At 39.1% G+C, this 18869-nt stretch overlaps 2 protein-coding genes across 2 annotated transcripts; one reads left to right on the top strand and one right to left on the bottom strand.

Annotated features, from left to right (window-relative positions):
* Positions 1-899: 899 nt before the first annotated feature.
* p3h4 (prolyl 3-hydroxylase family member 4 (inactive)) lies at positions 900-6997 on the bottom strand. The gene is made up of 7 exons (XM_074656198.1): positions 6418-6997; positions 4684-4833; positions 4425-4596; positions 4215-4343; positions 3983-4128; positions 3409-3492; positions 900-1483 (listed from the first exon to the last, which is right to left on the bottom strand). Exons 1-7 carry the CDS (start codon positions 6889-6891, stop codon positions 1331-1333), a joined length of 1308 nt encoding a protein of 435 aa, XP_074512299.1. The 5' UTR covers positions 6892-6997; the 3' UTR covers positions 900-1330.
* A 3124-nt stretch (positions 6998-10121) lies between these two features.
* On the top strand, positions 10122-18438 carry LOC141780807 (peptidyl-prolyl cis-trans isomerase FKBP10-like). The gene is made up of 10 exons (XM_074656199.1): positions 10122-10448; positions 11665-11810; positions 11899-12088; positions 12925-13070; positions 14925-15114; positions 15666-15811; positions 16421-16610; positions 16829-16971; positions 17065-17228; positions 17608-18438. The coding sequence occupies exons 1-10, from the start codon at positions 10255-10257 to the stop codon at positions 17794-17796; spliced, it is 1698 nt and encodes a 565-aa protein (XP_074512300.1). The 5' UTR covers positions 10122-10254; the 3' UTR covers positions 17797-18438.
* Positions 18439-18869: the final 431 nt, after the last annotated feature.

Raw genomic sequence — 18869 nt, 5'->3', positions numbered from 1 at the left:
CTGAAAGAAATATAATCATAATCCTCTTTACTTTAAATTACAGTGGGTAAGAAACACAGTAATTAAGGTCAAAACAGTGTAAAACTATACATCGTTATTGTTTCCCTTTAATTCTGTACCACAATAGGTATACTTCAATCTGAAGCTGCGACTGACAATTATTTTTATTATCAATTAATGAAGTGGTTCCCAACCTGGGGTCCGGGGCCAAAGATCACAGGGGGTGCGCCAGGTTTATCTGCTCTGAGTTTGTCAAAATCAGATTTGCACATGTATAACTAAAATCGTAATAACACACTGGATAATTTATACAAAAGCCTGTATAAAAAACTATTTAAAAGGATATTTATTTCCTATCTAATGAAATATTCTGCTGCAATCCATATTTGTTGGTGTTTAGCCTTTCAAAAAACAACTTTTCAATGTAGTCAAAAAACTGTTTGCTCTCCCGCTTGCCGCACACAAAGAGAGGCACGTACTGACGAGTTATATTCATTTAAGAAAGTTGATTTATTAAAACAATAACCTAACTCATTTAATACACTGAATCGCTTTTAATGTATTGATTATTTTTAGTCTATAAAATCAAATAATATAGCAAAAATTACTATCAGCTTCCTAGAGCCCAAATTGGCGTCTTCAAATTGTTTGTTTTGTCTGACCTTTAATGGTTCTTTAAATCAGACTAAACTCTGGTATTCAATTTACGATATAAAACGGAAAAGATTAGCAAATCCTCACATTTGTGAGGCTGGAACCAGCGACTTTTTGGCTTTTTTCATTATAAATTACTCATCGATAAATGATTTATTGATTATCAAAATAAATCAACTAATCAATTTAAAACTAATGCAATCACATTGGTTGTTGGTATTGATAAGTGACAAAAACAACAAAAATATATTAAAATATTACTTTAATTGTGAGCAAATTACAACAACAACAACCCAATTCGTGGTTGACAAATCATTCAGCATAAGAAACGTCACCTTCCTTATACATGAGCATTCAGCTGTCATTAAATAAAAACTGTAGAAAAGTCATTGACAAGTGTTGTCATACAGGCCAGTGACTGATTATAAAAATAACCGTTTTAAAAGGCTGATGACAGCCAAGACAGAATATGTCGATCTCTGATCTTGATCAACATGACGGATGAGTTCTTTTATTTTTCCAGCTGGTTGAAAGTACACAGCTGATTTGTGCTTTTTCTGCTAAATACTGTTGGGAATGTCTGTCTGTATGGAGGTCAACATTTTTTAGATTGTTGTCATGAGAGGTGGACGGAACTGGATGAGGAAGCTTTCTGCACAGGAGACGAGGACAGATGTCAGTCTACGACCTCTCCGGCATCCGACTTCGTTTTGGGTTCTTGCCACCACTCAGCCAGGAAGGACTCCTCGTAGTCGCCCATACCCTCAAACTCAGCGTCAGGATGATGATCTGTGCGAGAGGAGGCCATTTCTTCTGGACTTACCTCGTCCTTAAAAGGTAACACAAAACACTCACAGTCAACAGCAAGCAAGCATTTTACTATCTTACTTCCATTCTATCTGGCACCCCTTTTCCTTTTTATGTCTATAAATCTGTCACTTTTGCAGCCTGTAATTCAGCCTCTCTCCCAGTCCTCCTCTCCAGCTCTCAGGTCCAGGCAGTGAGTAGAGATGGGAGGGGCTGACCTGAGTTAAGTGGATGTGGCACAGTCTCAGTGGCCAACACCTCCCAGCCACATACCACATGCTGCTGGCGGAAAACACAGCCCCCCTCCTGCTTTCCCTTCCGCAGCCTTCATCCCCTCTCCTCTCCCTTTCATCCTCTCAGACTTTTTTTTCTCTTGTGCTTCCCTTTCCTTAACCACAACAGCAGCGTGCACTTAGTCTGCTGGTTTACTCCTCCAACGTAAAAGTTTATATCCCCAAACATGTTTTAGGATATTTGATAAACTTGAATGAAAGGTGGCATTTGTACTCAGGAAAACAAATGCCCAAACTCCAACTAGAACCGCCAATTTAGCTTTTGTTGAGCCAAGTTAAAGTGTGAGTTCACTGGGGTGGTCTAGCCGTGGAGACAGTTTGGGTTTTATCTGCTGAGGTTTTGAGATGTCTGTCTCTGCCGCCACCCCCAGCACAATGCAGGTTGGTGGAATTTTGTTTGTGCAGATAAAAAAAAATCTCAGGGATGGATATCTGAAAACCTCATCAGATAATTCAGCATAGCGACATACTTGGAGTAAGTAAAAAACATGTCTAATTTTTGGGTGAAATGAGTCTATAAAATCCGTCTAGAATGTGTCTTTTTTGTTCTAATTGGTAGATTATAGCAATTACGATGCTATAATCTATTGTGTCTTTAAGGAAATTTCTACATGCATTGTCATTCAATGACAGCTACAACCTGATTTGGTCGGGTATGACCAGTAGTTTATGGCGGCTAATATTAGCTGTGGTTTTGTAGATAAATACACACATATATGAGTCAGTCCACTGACTTTAAGATTGTTCTCTATTTGTACTACTGCTACAATATGTTTTAGCATTTAACACTATTTCATAATTGTCACTTGTGGCTACATTGACGCTGTTTAAAAAAATGTTACTGGGCTCACTTTAAAGACCTTTTTCGTCCTTGTAAAGGAACATTGTATAAAGCATTTTGGGGGATCTGTTAGCAGAAATTGAATATTCAAAACTATGTTTTTATTTGTGTATAATCACCTGAAACTAAGAATCGTTGTGTTTTTGTTAGCTTATAATGAGCCCTTCATATCTACATAGGGAGCAGGTCCTCTTCACGGAGTCCACAGAGAGAGCCTTTCGTGTCTTTACGTTACCCGAAGGCCAGGCAAGACGCGCTTGTGAAACTGCGGTAACGTAAGCAATAGAGTGTAAAACTGTGGTACCACCACCAGCCGCCATCTGACTTCCGTCGCACCTAAAGTACTGTTATTATGGTAAGGATGACGTCTGAGCGAAGCAAACAGCGTTACCACAGTTTTGCACTCAGTGGCTCCCATAACCACAGTCTTGGAAAGGGAGGAGTGAGCAGAGGGGTACTCAATTGGTTACAATCGGCAACCACACCACTAGATGCCGCCAAATCCTACACACTGTACCTTTAAGATTGTTCTCTACTCGTGCTACTGCTACAATATGTTTTAGCATTTAACATTATTTCATAATTGTCACTTGTGGCTACATTGACGCTGTTTAAAAATAGTTACATATGCTCGCTTTAAAGACCTTTTTTCTTCCTTTTAATTATAAAAAAATATATTAAAAACCCATTATTTTTGATTGCAAAGAGAGGGATAACTAAACGTGGCTGCTGTGCTCACAATATCACTCTGCAGCCCAAAACAAATGCTTCCTGTAAGTTTGCCACCATCTCTGCCTCGCAACAACAACATACCTCATCGTCAGTTTGTAGGTAGTTCTGCGCAAACTCCAGCATCTCTTTCTGCTTGGTCGTCTCATTAAAGTACTTCAGGGCCTCCTGAAAAAACAAACGTGACGTCAGATGTTGTGTTGACTCAAGCAGCAGGTGACAACAAGCCTGTTTTATAGCTCGGCACTAAGCAACAAATTTGCCCTGTTGTCCTTTTGTTTACTGCTTTTTTTGGCCTCTCATTTTGGAAGCCTTAAAGTATTTACAGCAGTGCCAAATTTAATTGAAGCTGGGGCAGCTTCAGAAGGCAAAGACGTTTACCACACAGAGCTGGAACAGTGCAGCCACTGACAAATCTACACCAAGCAAAAAAGATTGGAAAACAACTCCGTCTTATGAGAGTACGTGGCTTTCTAATTACCACCCTGAGATCGTGTTAATGTTCAAGCTAGGACCACTTTATGCCATAGGTTTCCTGCTTTGGTTTAGTGCAGCCAATGTGTAATTTGCTAACACTCTCTGCTGCTGCCTATGGTTCAACTACCAAAGTGCAGGAAGTACTAGAAGAGAATAGTAATGAGGTCTTTGTTTCACTCACGGGCCGAGGCTGAAAGTCCTTTTCTTCTAGTCCCCACTGTGACCGGTAGAAGCGGTAGTACGCTACATTTTGCTGCATCACCTGGTCTTTACGGTCAAACAGCATGTAACTGGCTGCACACGGAGCAGCGTTCTTTACATCATTCACTGTAGAGGATCACAAAATAATACATGTTAAAACAATGTTAACACAGATTGCTGTCAAAAGCCTGAATCCAGAGTCTTTGTCTTACATTTATAATAGGAAAACTGGAGGTAGTGATACATGGTGGCTACAAACTTCTCCACGAAGAAGCCCCCAACGCTGGGAGTCAGGTGCTCCTCACATTTCACCTTACATTTCAGCACATCGGTGTAGAGATCTGAGGCAACAAGAAGCATGTTATTTTCTTATCTAAAACACTCTGAACTGAAACAGCTCTCTTTTATTGCTCTCTTCTTACCTGCCAAGGTGGGATAGAAGTCTTTGAACTCTAAGATCTCATATGAGCCCTCACAGCCCACCAAGCAGAGACTGTATATTTCAAAGAAGTGCGTGATGGCCTGCTCCATGTTTCGGGCACTGCCGCTGAAGTCTCCGTTGTTGTAAAGCGTGACGCTCTTCAGGAAAACACTCTGGAAGACAAAGACATGTGTTTGTAGAAGTTTGAATAGTTTAGTATGCGTTTAATTTGATAAGAACGACAGTGTTAATCTACGAACTTCGTACGGCTGCTCCTCGTGGTCGATGAGATATTCTTCCACATCAAACAGCGTCTTGTAGTAGTTCATGTTCTTGGTCAAATGGGGATCAGTTGGGTTCTTCTTCAGGAAGGTGTGAGACGCCGAAATAGCCTTCTCCACGTTGTTAAGCTGAGGAAGGATAATTTTAAAGTATGAAACAACATCACTCTCACTGGCATGAAGGGAAACAGCAGCTTTTAGCCTAACGTGACCTCTGACCTAGGGATGCACCGATCCAGCTTTTTCAGTACCGATATCGATATCGATACCTTGGCTTTGGGTATCGGCCGATACGGAGCACCGATATGATACCAGTGTTTAATTAATAAGCTGAATGCCTCACTGTGTTGAAGTGACTGGGATCATTCATTTATGTGGAAGGCAACATCAGGCTTCATATAAACATTGATTTCCTAACTTTATAAAACAAAATGTAACAAATAAATACATAGATTTACATTTACTGAATTGATATTTATTATTACAATAATAACCCGTACACCAACAACTTTGTAAAAAATCTTCACAATTAACAGGATTAACAATTCATTGTAAACCTTTTTAATGCAGGAACAAATTGGTCAAAACTTAAACAGGAATAAAATTCCAGTATATAATGCATATAGTATATTAACATAGAATTGAATTTAATAGATTAGCCACATTGTCACTGACATACGATCCAGCTATTTGAGTCAGTATCGGCATGAATCCCTACTCTGACTCCTTTTGCTCCAACAACTACCTACAGATGTAGATCACTGATGTCAGAATATGAATTATTGTTGAAGTCAGTGAATAGAAAACTAATGTGGTGCTGTATGCAGAAATGTGAAATACATTAAGAAAAAAAGGACAGTTGTATAGAGTAGCCTTGGCTAAATGTAATAAACACGTTCAACTACCTCCTCACAGAAGAGGAGAGATCCACCTTTTGATGCTGATAATTGCATATATTCATGAAAAACAAATACAGTAAGTAAAAACAAAGTCATGTAAATCCTGTAAACTAGAGCTTAAAAGGATGTTTGTTGATCTGGGAGGCTGTTTGATCATGGAGAGCTTTGATTCTCCTTTTAATTTACCAGACATAACTATAGCAAGTCCCAGCAGTCAGTTCAATGGGTTCAGATGGTGGCTGTTTATTACACCAATAGAATGAATGTTGTCTACAATAACATAGAGATCACCTGGAGATCTTTGCACACTTTTTAAAACCAAGAATGAGTCAAAAATGTGTTTTCTTTGCCTTGGACCTATAGTCCCCATCACCCAGCCTGGCAGAGGCAGAGAAGAATAGGGGGATTGTTTCAGGTGAACACTGGAAGAGACGTGGCACATACTCAACTAATGCTTTGAGGTCTGCAGGAGGGAGCAACAAAAGCAGCAGGGAAACTATTGCACATCAAAAAATGTCCTCTCGGTGAGTCAAACCAAAGGCTCCAGAAACTGACTGCACCACATTGTAGTGTGATTGCGCCCATTACGCACAGTTATGGTAATGCTTAATCCACATTACTGTATATGCTCCTGCGTTATTTTAGTTTACAAAAGGCCAAATCGCATTTATGTCACTTTATATTACATTTTCTACAACATCCACTAAAAAAGTGGACTTTTAGGGAAGTTTTTGGTGTCAGGATGTAGTGGTAAAGGCCTACTTTGCACCGTTAGGCACACACAAAACTCTCCAAATGAAGCTTTTGGACTCACCTGGTAGTGTGCATACTGGATGTACCGATATGGCACCCTTTTCTCGAAAGTTTCCAGTAAATCCCTCTTAGGATACGAGAGGTTAAACACAGGGAAATCCTTCTTGCACTTCTTGAGGCACGCAGCCCTCAGGAGGATGTGTCGCACGACGCGGAGGCTGCTGTCCGAGAACAGCGTCTCGTTGTCCCGGCTCACGGAGCTGCAGTTGCGGCCGCAGAACGCCTCGCTGTCCCGCAGCAGCCGGTGGAGCCGCAGGCTGAGCTCCAGGTACTTGATGCTCTCCGCCCAGTTCTGGGCCCCGTACTGCTCCAGCGCGTAGCTGTAGGATGAGTCCAGCGGCATGATTTCCTTCGGGGGGAAATTTTTAAAGCTGTACTTCTCATACTGAGCCTCCACCAGAGCCACCGGGATGAGGAGGACCAGACACAGACACAGACCCGGACTGCTGCTGCTGCTGCTGCTGCTCAGGAGCATCGTTAACCTCCACCGGCCACAGCAGGACTGCTTGTTTTGAATGGATCAAGGAAACTTCCTCTTTCTTACCAGGGAATGCTCATGTCTGCCTGCACGTAGGCTGGGAAAACAGAAACTACATGCTGGAAACAAGAACATCTGGTCAGAACTTTCAAAATAAAAGCCCCAACTGATTTGCACCATGGCTCTTAAAGCTATATAGTATAGTATAGTATTTGTAATTTCACAGCCAGCCACTATTCAAAGCATGCTGCAGTGCTTTAGATTTTTAATGTGTTTTTTATTCCCTCCATCACTTTCCCCATGGCATTACAGTAAATCTTCTGTATTTATTTCTTTTTTTTTTCTCCACATATTTTTTATTATTCGCAGAACGGAAGGCTCACAGCAATGTGATGTTCAACAGTTATTAGATACAGTCAGGAGACCAATAAAGGATTATCTCATTTTATCTTAACAGATTGAAATGTGTTTCTGTGTATCACTATGAAACAGGTCTGAGGTATTTAGGTTGAAAAATTGTAGGATACAATACCTCTGCATGCATGTTCCAGGTTAAGAAATGCCTAGATGAGCTTGCTTGGTGCTAAATTCGATAACCAGAGCATTAATATAGCAGCAAACAAATATTTAATATGTACAGAGGAGTAATGTCTATCTGAGCAGAGAATGAAGTCGCTCTCCGTCTGTGTGTGTTGTAATTTCTCTGTGCTTTGTTTACATAGCCGGGCCGGCTGCACATGCTTTTATTTACCTGCATGTTTGTGCTATATGAGGGTCCCCCACTAGCTAGCTCACAGCTGCTGCTCTGCACTGCTCTCATACCTTGGTGGTGACAGCTGATAACACCGTGGTCCTGACAGAAGCGTGGTGGTACCCACCCTCAACCCCTGGTTCTCCGTCAGGTAAACACTGTTATCTCTTGTCATCATTTTCGCTTTTATTTGCTGTGTTACCTTCACCATGTTGAGAGGCAACTTTGAGCATTTTTTTAGTAAAAAATTCAAAAATATGAGAAGATTAATCAACAAGTAAACTGGTAGGCCTATCTGCAGCCATACACAGCTGACAAATACAACTCAGGACAATTACCTTGAAGAAAGAAGCTCTTACTTCCGGTATGGATGGTGATAACTCTGGCTAGCTTGACAGATAGTGTTTGGACCTCGAGAAAGGCAGGAGGGTCCAGCAGCTTTCCTCACTGTTTTCCAGGTCATAACACCCAACAGACGCATGCAAGACCATTTTAACGTATTAACAGGGATCTTGTGGTTATTATTTTTTGTTAATACATTTTTATAATTTTGCATTCAGCTCTCAAACTGATTATTCATAAAGTATATTGACTGAATAGTTGTCTGAAGAGCTTTAATAGTATTTTCAGCTTGGCCACCTGCATTCCGAGCAAACTAACAAGCTGAGACTTGATGAGGGTTGATGAGCTAAAAAAAATCCATTTACATAGTTGACACATCGCCTCTGGGGCAAATATATAGCCTCTGCAATATCTGTAACGTTTCACATTCATAACTGTTAGAAGACATATTTTGGGAGAGAAGGACGGTTATTAGGACCCAGTATCTTGTTTTCTGATGCAGATAGATGTGCCCGCAAAGTAATTCTGTGTGTCTGTTTGCAATGTGGAGAATAAAAAAAAACAGACACAGGCTCATCTCATAGTGAAATCCTGGGCCAGGCCTCTTGGCATTAGGGCATTACACGTTTGCAGAATTCCATTAGAAAGTGGGTGGGACCCGAGAGAGAGACGTGTGTTAAGCAAGACTGAGAGAGACAGGACGAGGCCGGAAAGTTTGTCGATTACCCATCCAGAATAAAAGCACAAATGCATGTTTCTTTTCTTACTTAAATAAACATATTCTATTGCATATGCATGAGTAGGCCTACATTATATCTGATTGTTTTTCTAATGTCAGCTTGTATGAGGGGTGGCGGTAGCAAAAAATTTGTGATGAAAATGGATGTGAAAATGAAAAATGGTGTGATAAATTATCAAGTGATTTGATTAATTTAAAGGTCCCATATTATAAAAAAGTGAGATTTTCATGTTTTTTATTTTAAGCAGGCTTAAGTCCTATATAAATACTGTGAAAGTATCGAAACACTCAATCCACAGGGAAACACACACAGGCCGTATTCAGAAACTCTGCATTTGAAAAAAGCTGTCAGGATTTCTGCCCATTCGTGAAAGTCATAGTATAGTATGTCAAAAAATTTCATGAAAAAAGTCATAGAATAGTCTGTCGAAAATCCTTTCAAAAGTCATAGCCATAAAACATTCCACATTTATGTTATTTATCATCACTGAAACTGCAAAAAAAAAAAAAAGGCATATTGTATGTCGAAAAAAATAAATTAGTAATAGTATAGTATGTTGAAAAAAAGTCAGAGTATAGTTTGTCTAAAAAAATAAATTAGTCATAGTATAGTATGTCGAAAAAAATAAATTAGTCATAGTATAGTATGTCGAAAAAAGTCAGTATAGTATGTCGAAAAACGTCATAGTGAAGTTTGTCGAAAAAAATAAAAATAAAAATTATAGTATTGTATGTCGAAAAAATAAATGTCATAGTAAAGCATTTTTTAAAAAAGTCATAGTAAAGTATGTCGAAAAAAAGTCAGTATGTCAAAAGATTTCATGAAATATAGTCATAGCTATACTATGACTATGATGAAAAATTTCATGAAAAAAGTCATAGAATAGTCTGTCGAAAATCCTTTCAAAAGTCATAGCCATAAAACATTCCACATTTATGTTATTTATCATCACTGAAACTGCAAAAAAAAAAAAGTCAGTATAGTTTGTCGAAAAAATAAATTAGTCATAGTATAGTATGTCGAAAAAAATAAATTAGTCATAGTATAGTATGTCGAAAAAAAGTCAGAGTATAGTTTGTCTAAAAAAATAAATTAGTCATAGTATAGTATGTCGAAAAAAGTCAGTATAGTATGTCGAAAAAAGTCATAGTGAAGTTTGTCGAAAAAAAAAAAAAAAAAAAATTATAGTATTGTATATCGAAAAAATAAAAAATAAAAAAGTCATAGTATTGTATGTCGAGAAAATAAAAGTCATAGTAAAGCATTTAAAAAAAAAAAGTCATAGTTAAAGTATGTCGAAAAAAGTCATAGTATAGCATGTAAAAAAAATGACCCCTGGTCTAGACTCTTATTTTGTAATCGTAACCGGAAGTAGTCGGTCTCACTCCAGCAGTCACCGTGGACCAGACTTCTCTCGGTAACGTTACTTCTCTCTCCACTTCTTTTTCATCCTCATCACCGCTGTGTCCGGTAGGCGGGCTCTCTCTCTCTGCTCTGCTCTGTGAGCTTCCGCAGTTATTCTCCCAGATGGATCTGACAATATTAACGGTGTTATCTTGTGTCGTCACTGTGAACTGCGACCCTCCGGGGCCGTTAGTGGACGTCGTCGTCGACCGGTACGACATACCGAAAGTTTGTCCTCGGGAAGTGCAAACAGAAGACTTTATCCGTTATCATTTTAACGGTTCCTTCTATGCGGACGGGAAAAAGTTTGACTCCAGGTGAAGTTAAAAGTGAAATACACAGTTTAATGTCATATTTAGACTGCGTTCATTCACATCCACAGCTTATGTCTCTCTACTCTACAGGAACGTTAGCTTTTGTGTTGCTGTGGTAACAATATACGTCACGTTCGAATTCGAACATATAACATGCATGTGTTAAAATGGTGCAAAATGCAGCATGTGTCTCTATTCAGTAAGTTAACGTTGTTTTAGTATCATGGAGACACTAAGATGGGCATAGAAAGTATACAGGCATCCTGCAACCATTCTCCTGATGGATTCACAGACAATTTACTGCAGCTGAGATAACAACTGCAGACGTGTCAACCACCACATCTCATTCATTTCTTTATGGGAATAAACTCATAACTTTATGAGAAAAAAAGTCGTAATATTACAAGAATAATGTCATAACTTTACGAGAAAAAAAGTTGTCATTTAATGAGAATAACGTTATACTATTTCAAGAAAAAAGTCGTAATATTACGAGAATAAAGTCATAACTTTATTAGAAAAAAGTCATGATTTAATGAGAATAAAGTCATACTATTTCAAGAAAAAAAAGTTGTAATATTACGAGAATAAAGTCATAACTTTATGAGAAGAAAGTTGTCATTTAATGAGAATAACGTTATACTATTTCAAGAAAAAAAAGTTGTAATATTACGAGAATAAAGTCATAACTTTGAGGAAAAAAAGTAATTTCCTAGCATTTGTTAAAATGGTGCAAAATGCAGCATGTGTCTCTATTCAATAAGTTAACGTTGTTTTAGTATCATGGAGACACTAAGATGGGCATAGAAAGTATACAGGCATCCTGCATCCATTCTCCTGATGGATTCACAGACAATTTAGTGCAGCTGAGATAACAACTGCAGACGTGTCAACCACCACATCTCATTCATTTCTTTAGTATCGCCTCAATGTTTCTATTAAAAAAAAGCATGAGTTATATTTTAGCAGTGATTTTAGTATGCAAAAATGAATTGTAGGCAGACAAAATGTGATTTTGTTTTATACGAGGGAGTATTAGGGCCACATTGAGGGAAAACATTTCTAAGATTTTGAGAATAAAGTCATAATATTAGGAGAAAAAAAGTTGTAATATTACCATGCACCATGACATGAGCCTCTACATTTTTTCTTATTCATATTTTGACATGTCTACCTACTTTCTTTTCCTCTCATGACACACTCATCCACCTCTCCACAGTCATGACCGAGGCAAAGCCTTCATCAGCCAGGTTGGCCTTGGCAGACTCATTACAGGGATGGATCGTGGTCTTCAGGGCATGTGTGTCAATGAACGGAGGAGGATCACAATCCCTCCACACTTGGCCTATGGAAGCATCGGGACAGGTGCAGATAAACATGACATTAAGGGCACTTTGTTGGATACATTATATTTGTACTGGATTATGCCAACCTGTGTTGTTTGGTCCTACAGGTGGTGTAATTCCTCCTGACGCTATGTTGTTGTATGATGTTCTCTTGCTGGACATATGGAACACCGAGGACAAGGTCGAGATCCGCACTTTCAGCAAACCTACAATCTGCAACCGCACAGCTGCGGCATCGGATTTCGTGCGTTACCACTATAACGGCACCCTGCTGTCTGGTGCAGCCTTCGACTCCAGGTGAGGTGAGGTTAGGTTTTTTTACATTAAAAGGTATAGTTTGTAGGATTTGGCGGCATCTAGTGATGTGGTTGCAGATTGCAACCAACTGAGTACCCCTCCACTCACTCCTCCCTCTCAAAGACTGCGGTAACGTGAGCCGCCGAGTGCAAAACCGTGGTAATGCCATTCGCCTCGCTCAGAGGCCATCCTTATCATAATAACTTTAGGAGCAACAGAAGTCAGACGGCGGCTGGCGGTACCACGGTTTTATACTGTGCGGCTCACATTACTGCTGTTTCACAAGCGTGACTGAGAACTACGGTGGCCTCCAGGTAACTTTAAAACACAAAAGGCGTTACCTTGGAAGGACCCCCAAGGGGAGGGGGCGGGTTTAGACGGAGCTCCTGAGGCGATGCTACTTTCAAATTGTGCTAGCTTTCCAACATCGTCGACCCTATCTTTAAGATTTCATTAAACTTATTTTTTTTTATTTTTACAAAATGAACCAAAACACTGACAACGAGGAAGATTTTGGGTAGATAATGAGAATACAAATTTTAATCATATCCTCTAAAACTTAAAAAGAAATCAGATTTGAATTGAAATGAAACACTATTACTACGCTTCTTTACAAGATTTTAGTCAACGCTGATCTGTAGAGGAAACCAGATATGTAGACATGAAGGGCTCATTCTAAGCTAAAAAAAACACAGTGATTCTTAGTTTCAGATGATTATACACTAATGAAAACATACTTTATGAATATTATATTCATACATATAAAATGTTATACTGTTCCTTTAAGGTACTTCCATCTGTTTCTGTGATTTTCAAGAACTTTGTGTTTGTTTTAGTTACTCGAGGAACACGACCTACAACACCTACTTGGGACAGGGCGACCTCATTAAAGGCATGGACGAGGGTCTGTTGGGCATGTGTGTCGGGGAGAGAAGGCTCATCATCGTCCCACCCTTCCTGGCGTATGGAGAGACCGGCCATGGTAGGCTACGAACTAATGATGTTCAAGATGACTGTGGCTAGTATCTAATAATTTCACACCATAATATAACCTGTTAAAGAAATTAATTCGTTTTTAAAGTTTTACTTTTCAAACTTGCTCACCTACAAATATTAACTGTTTTTATATAAATTTATGTTTCAATGGTCTTTGATAGACTTTGATTTGATGTTTTCAGTGTCAGAGAATAACTATAAATCACATATACTTTTCATTACTGCTGATTAGGGCTGCAACTAACGATCATTTTCATCTTCGATTAATCTGTCGATTATTTTCTCGATTGATCGATTAGTTGTTTGTTTGGTCTATAAACTGACAGAAAATGATGAAAAATGTTGATCAGTCTTTCCTAAAGACTATTTTGAAAATGCTTCTCTGTAGTTGTGTTCAGGTACATGTGTAGAACTCTGACTTGAGAATCAGCTGTTGATTGTCATTCTTATTCTCACAGTATTTGTTATTTAGTTTTGTGTACATAGTTAAAACAATATTGCCATCTAGTGGTGACCTCTGTAGGCCATAGAAAATTATAGGACTACAATTCCCATGTCGCTCCAGCCAATTAGTAGAGTCAGGTGTGGGCAATTTGAGGCTGAAAATATCACCAAGGAGAGACAGTTCTCAAACGTTTAACGTAAAGACAAGTTAAGTTTGTAATTTTCTGAGTTTTGATTTGGTTTTGATTCATTTTGCTGAATGTGTATTGGAACAACCTTGATTTATTTTTGATTAACCACACGAGCCATTTAACATCAAGCCAACAAGTCACCTCAACCGTGAGTAAAACAAGCCAATAACTTGAAAGATAACACATTAGAGATGTATATATCTACAGGGCGTCTAGAGTGGCTTTTAGAGAGCAAGTAGAGGGAAGCCGTGACAGTACTCATGTCTGATTATTGTTTACGTTCTGGGTGCCCTTACTTTTGAGGAGAGTCCACACTGACTGCATAATGCAATAATAATAATGTATAGAAAAGAGGGCTATCAGAGTTAACGCAAAAATGACGCCTTAACGCAATTTTTTTTTAATGGCACTAATTTCTTTAATGCATTAACACAATCGATCTTTCGGAGGTTGTAGTAGGTTCAGTTTTAAAGCTATAGTGAAGATACTGGAATCATATGAAGCTATGTCATGTCATGCTGGCTTGTCGTGGAGGAGGCTAAATGACATTCCACTTATGCTAAAAATTTTGGCGAGAAAAAACTGTCAGCCATTTTCAAAGGGGTCCCTTAACACTGACACACTGACAGCTGTTGTTGCCTGTCTGGCTTCAGTTTGCCATGTTATGATTTGAGCATATTTTTTATGCTAAATGCAGTACCTGTGAGGGTTTCTGGACAATATTTGTCATTGTTTTGTTAATTGAGTTCCTATATTTAATATATACATAAATTTGCATAAAGCAGCATATTTGCCCACTCCCATGTTAAGAATATTAAATAGTTGACAAATCTCCCTTTAAGGGAGATTTTGAACAGATAAAAAGTGTGCGATTAATTTGCAATTAAAAGCTATTAACTGTGGACAATCCTGCGATTAATTGCGATTAAATATTTGAATTGATTGACAGCCCTAATAGAAGTAATGTAAAAAGGATTGCTAATGGGCTCAACTCTCTGTCTCTGCAAGTCACTGCAAGTTGAAAGTTGCACACCACACTAATATGAACGAAAAAATGTGTGCCTGGAAGGTAGGAAAGTAAAACTCTCTAAAGTGAGTGAAGGCTTTAAAAACTGGTCCACATTAAGGTTAAGTACATGTGACCGGTATGGACATGAGACTGTGAGATATAGACTCCATGAAAGTCTTGTTTTTTTTCCTGCCAGGAACTCTGGTCCCTCCTCAGGCTACGCTGGTGTTTGAGGTGCTGCTGGTTGATGTGTTCAACCCTAAGGATGATCTGATTGTGGAGGTGAAGGAGATGCCTGAAGGCTGCAGCCGCCGGACGGTGACTGGAGATTACATCCGCTACCACTACAACGGTACCTTCCAGGACGGCACAGCCTTCGACTCGAGGTAAACCTGGGATTTCTCCATTCTCAGAAAGCAATAAAATATACATGCAAAATGAACTGGTCGAGGCAGATGGCCGCCAACCCAGAGCCTTGTTCTGCCCAAGGTTTCTACCTGTTAAAAGCCATCTCACACCAAGCACGGATTTTCGTCCAAAAGATTTGCACGGAGATTTATAAACACTGAAAAAAATTAATTGGGACAGACCTTGACTTCAGCGGGATAATTGCCGGAACGCAGCAACACGGATAATTCGCATCGTACCTGGTGTGCATAGTTGTCAATAGTTGTTGAAAATGCGGTGCGTTAATGCGGAAAATCTGCATGCAAATTTTCGGCATTCCCGCACCGCATTAGAGCGAAACGACGTTAAAGGAGATTTTTCTCTTGCCACTGTCATTCTAGTTCTTGCTCATGGGGGATTTCATGTTGGGTCTATAAATTAGTGCGATCTAGACCTGTTCTATGAAAAGTGTCTTGATAACTTCTGTTATGGTTTCACGCTATATAAAAAAGAAATTGAATTAAAGAGAGTTTAACGCTTTCCTCGACAGCTACAAGCGAAACAGCACCTATAACACTTACATCGGCATGGGATATGTGATCCGAGGGGTGGACAATGCCCTGCATGGGCTGTGCATAGGAGAGAAGAGAAGGATTACCGTCCCTCCTCACATGGCCTATGGCGAAGACGGAGTTGGTGAGTTTGACACATACATTTAGGAAGACTGGAAAAAAAACACTTGGAATGGAGCAACAACAAACCCCAGCTGGCTCACACTAAAAGATTTTTCAAAGCTTAACAGATTTCGAAAATGTGACAGACCCCACACATAACGATATATTATGATATATTTAACAGTTTTGTTCCTATAGTGTGTGGAGGAGGGGCTGTATGGAGGACCACAAAAGTCACGGATATAGTAATAAAGCATTTAATTCATTAATAATGGAATTGTACAATAAAAATAGTTTGTGTTGCTAATAATTGAAGAAAAAAAAATTGAATTGCTAAAATTCTATAATAAATATAAATAAATAAAAAATACAAATATAATAATATGTGAATATATGAAAATATATATTTTTTGAAATATGGATGATAAATAAATGAGAAATAAGCATTCCAGTTGTTGTCCAAAATCAACAAGTTGGTCCTCAATTTCTCAGGTCCGTCTTACTACTACTTTATGCTTCGTGTTTGCGTTTGCTACGGCCGCCATCATCTGCTTTACTTTCGTGTAATGTGTGGCCAGAATTTTGTTTATGTTTCTAACCCTAACCCTGTTTGTTTTTTCTCCCGCTGTAGGAGAACTCATTCCTGGCTCTGCTGTGCTGGTCTTTGACATTCACGTCATTGATTTCCACAACCCCAAAGACCCGGTCGACATTAAAGTTACCCACAAGCCTCAGGAATGCAAAGTGACCAGTGAAGCTGACGATTTGATTCAGTATCGTTATAATTGCTCCTTGATGGACGGCACCCTGCTGTACTCCTCGTGAGCGTCCTCTGCTTCACTGCATCCCCCTCTTCCTGCATGTAATCATTCCTGGCTCCTTGTCTGACAGATTTCATTGGGCCTAGAACTGAAGATGATAGACCAATTGTACATATCCATGACAACAGCACATGTGCCTGCATGGTTTGAGGTTTTTATATATGAACGTTTTATTTAGCTTTTTTTTTTGTGGTAACGGGTTGTGTTTCCATTTCCAGGGACCACTACGACTCGCCTTCCATCACAACTCTCGGAGCGGACAAGGTGATCCCGGGTCTGGAGAAAGGTTTGAGTGGCATGTGTGTGGGCGAGAAGAGGGAGGTGGTCTGTCCACCACACTGGGGACATGGTGAAAATGGAGGTCAGTCATTGGGACTACTCAGATCGCACTCTGATCACACTTTCTTTTTTTACCAGAAATCATGTTTGCTCTCCTCTATTTTGGTGTCTCCAGCTGGAGAAGTTCCCAGCAGTGCAGTGCTCTTCTTTGAGCTGGAGTTAGTGGAGCTGCAGAAGGGAGTGCCTGAAGGCTATATGTTCGTGTGGCTGGGAGACGGCCCAGATTCCCTTTTTCCTGTTATGGACCTCAATGGTGACAAAGAGGTTCCTCTAGAGGAGGTAAGCAGACAAGCTAGGTCCAGTCTAACTACCTTTTAGGGCTTTCCCAAATGATATTTTTTGGGCTTTGGTGAGAAATATTCAAAGGTATTTGAAGCTTCACGGCGCAGCGCTGCAGGCTAACATGTTCTTCTTCATCTCCCTCGTTGCAGTGCCACTGCCGCACTGCTGTTCACACACAACAAACAGATATCCGTCTTAGAATAACTAATAATTATGTTGAATATGAATAATGTTGTGGGGTTATTCCTTATTTCATGGACTATTTGGGGATTTATACATTATTATTACATAATTGCGGGTCAGCCCTGCTCCCTATTTTCAATGTTTAAGCAGTGAAAATGCTTGTAACAGTGTAACTATCTCCTGTTTTCTCCAGTTTTCAGCCTTCATCATGTTACAAGTTAAAGAGGGCAAAGGTCGTCTTCGGCCAGGGGTCGATGCCGACACCATCATCAGGGACATGTTCAATAACCAGGACTACAATAAAGATGGGAAGATTGTAGAAGATGACCTGAAACTTGAGGTGGATGACGAGCCTAAAGAAACAACACGAGATGAGCTGTAAAGGGGAGAGGTACCGTATTTCATTGGTGGCAAAGGACAGGCATCCAATGGCTGAGGTTATAATGTCATTTTAGCAACTGTCGTGCAACTATTTTGAAAAATGTTTCAGAGATTGAAACATTGAAGAGCCTTTATTTAAGGCAGTAAGATAGTTGGCTTTGCTAGATTCTGTTAAAAAAAGGACTTTGAAAAATGTGAAAGGAAGACAAATGGTCTGTAGTGAAATTGTTTTGTTGAAAAAGGCATATTAGACTTGCATTGATCTACCCAAGAAAGCATTTGGGCTGGGCCCTTCCTCCAGAATATTACTTTATAATATTAGTAGTCAATGCAGTGCCTCATATAAAAATGAAGCCACTGGTTGTACAGTATATTTGGGAGTGGCTAGTTTGTACAATATTAGAAAATATATTATAGAAAATTATATCACAAAGTGTTGTTGAACATAAACTGTTTTATAGTAAAATTAAGACACCTATTTTTCCTTCCACAATGTCAATGTACAAATATGTACCTGTGAATTAGGTTGGTAGACTTTAAAGGTCCCATATTATGCTCATTTTCAGGTTCATTCTTGTATTTTGTGTTTCTACTAGAACATGTTTACATGCTGTAATGTTCAAAAAACACTTTATTTTCCTCATACTGTCTGCCTGAATGTGCCTGTATTTACCCTCTGTCTGAAACACTCCGTTTTAGCTAATTTCAATGGAATTGCAACAGAATTGCGTTGCTAGGCAACAGTTTGGGTGTATGTTTACTTCCTGTCAGCCGATGTCATTAACATACACTATAACAGGAAATAAACTGGGACACATTTAGAATGTTTACATTTAAAACCGTGTAATGGTCTAAATATTGTATATTTATGACATCACAAATGGACAGAAATCCAAACTGCTTGTTTCAAATGCACAATTTGTGTGTGTATTCCTCCGTATATTGAGCGTTTTGATAGTTTTAACAGTATTTATATAGCACTTAAACCTGCTTTATCTCCCTTTTTACAATATGGGTCCTTTAATTAAGTGGCCTAAATTTTAATAAAAACATTTCATTCATTAAAACATTTTT

The sequence above is a fragment of the Sebastes fasciatus genome, chromosome 13, assembly GCF_043250625.1.
Source record: "Sebastes fasciatus isolate fSebFas1 chromosome 13, fSebFas1.pri, whole genome shotgun sequence".
Lineage (NCBI taxonomy): Eukaryota > Metazoa > Chordata > Actinopteri > Perciformes > Sebastidae > Sebastes > Sebastes fasciatus.
Note: the sequence above shows the minus strand (reverse complement) of the source record. Positions and strands in the feature narration are given on the sequence as shown.

Excerpts from the sequence above, each read along its gene's own strand:
- p3h4 (XM_074656198.1), bottom strand. The coding sequence starts at position 6,891 with ATGCTCCTGAGCAGCAGCAGCAGCAGCAGCAGTCCGGGTCTGTGTCTG. Across the intron at positions 4,834-6,417 it reads TCCAGTATGCACACTACCAG|CTTAACAACGTGGAGAAGGC; the intron begins GTGAGTCCAAAA and ends ATCCTTCCTCAG. Across the intron at positions 3,493-3,982 it reads AGGACTTTCAGCCTCGGCCC|GAGGCCCTGAAGTACTTTAA; the intron begins GTGAGTGAAACA and ends TTGTTTTTTCAG.
- LOC141780807 (XM_074656199.1), top strand. The coding sequence starts at position 10,255 with ATGGATCTGACAATATTAACGGTGTTATCTTGTGTCGTCACTGTGAAC. Across the intron at positions 12,089-12,924 it reads GGTGCAGCCTTCGACTCCAG|TTACTCGAGGAACACGACCT; the intron begins GTGAGGTGAGGT and ends TGTTTGTTTTAG. Across the intron at positions 16,611-16,828 it reads GGCACCCTGCTGTACTCCTC|GGACCACTACGACTCGCCTT; the intron begins GTGAGCGTCCTC and ends TTCCATTTCCAG.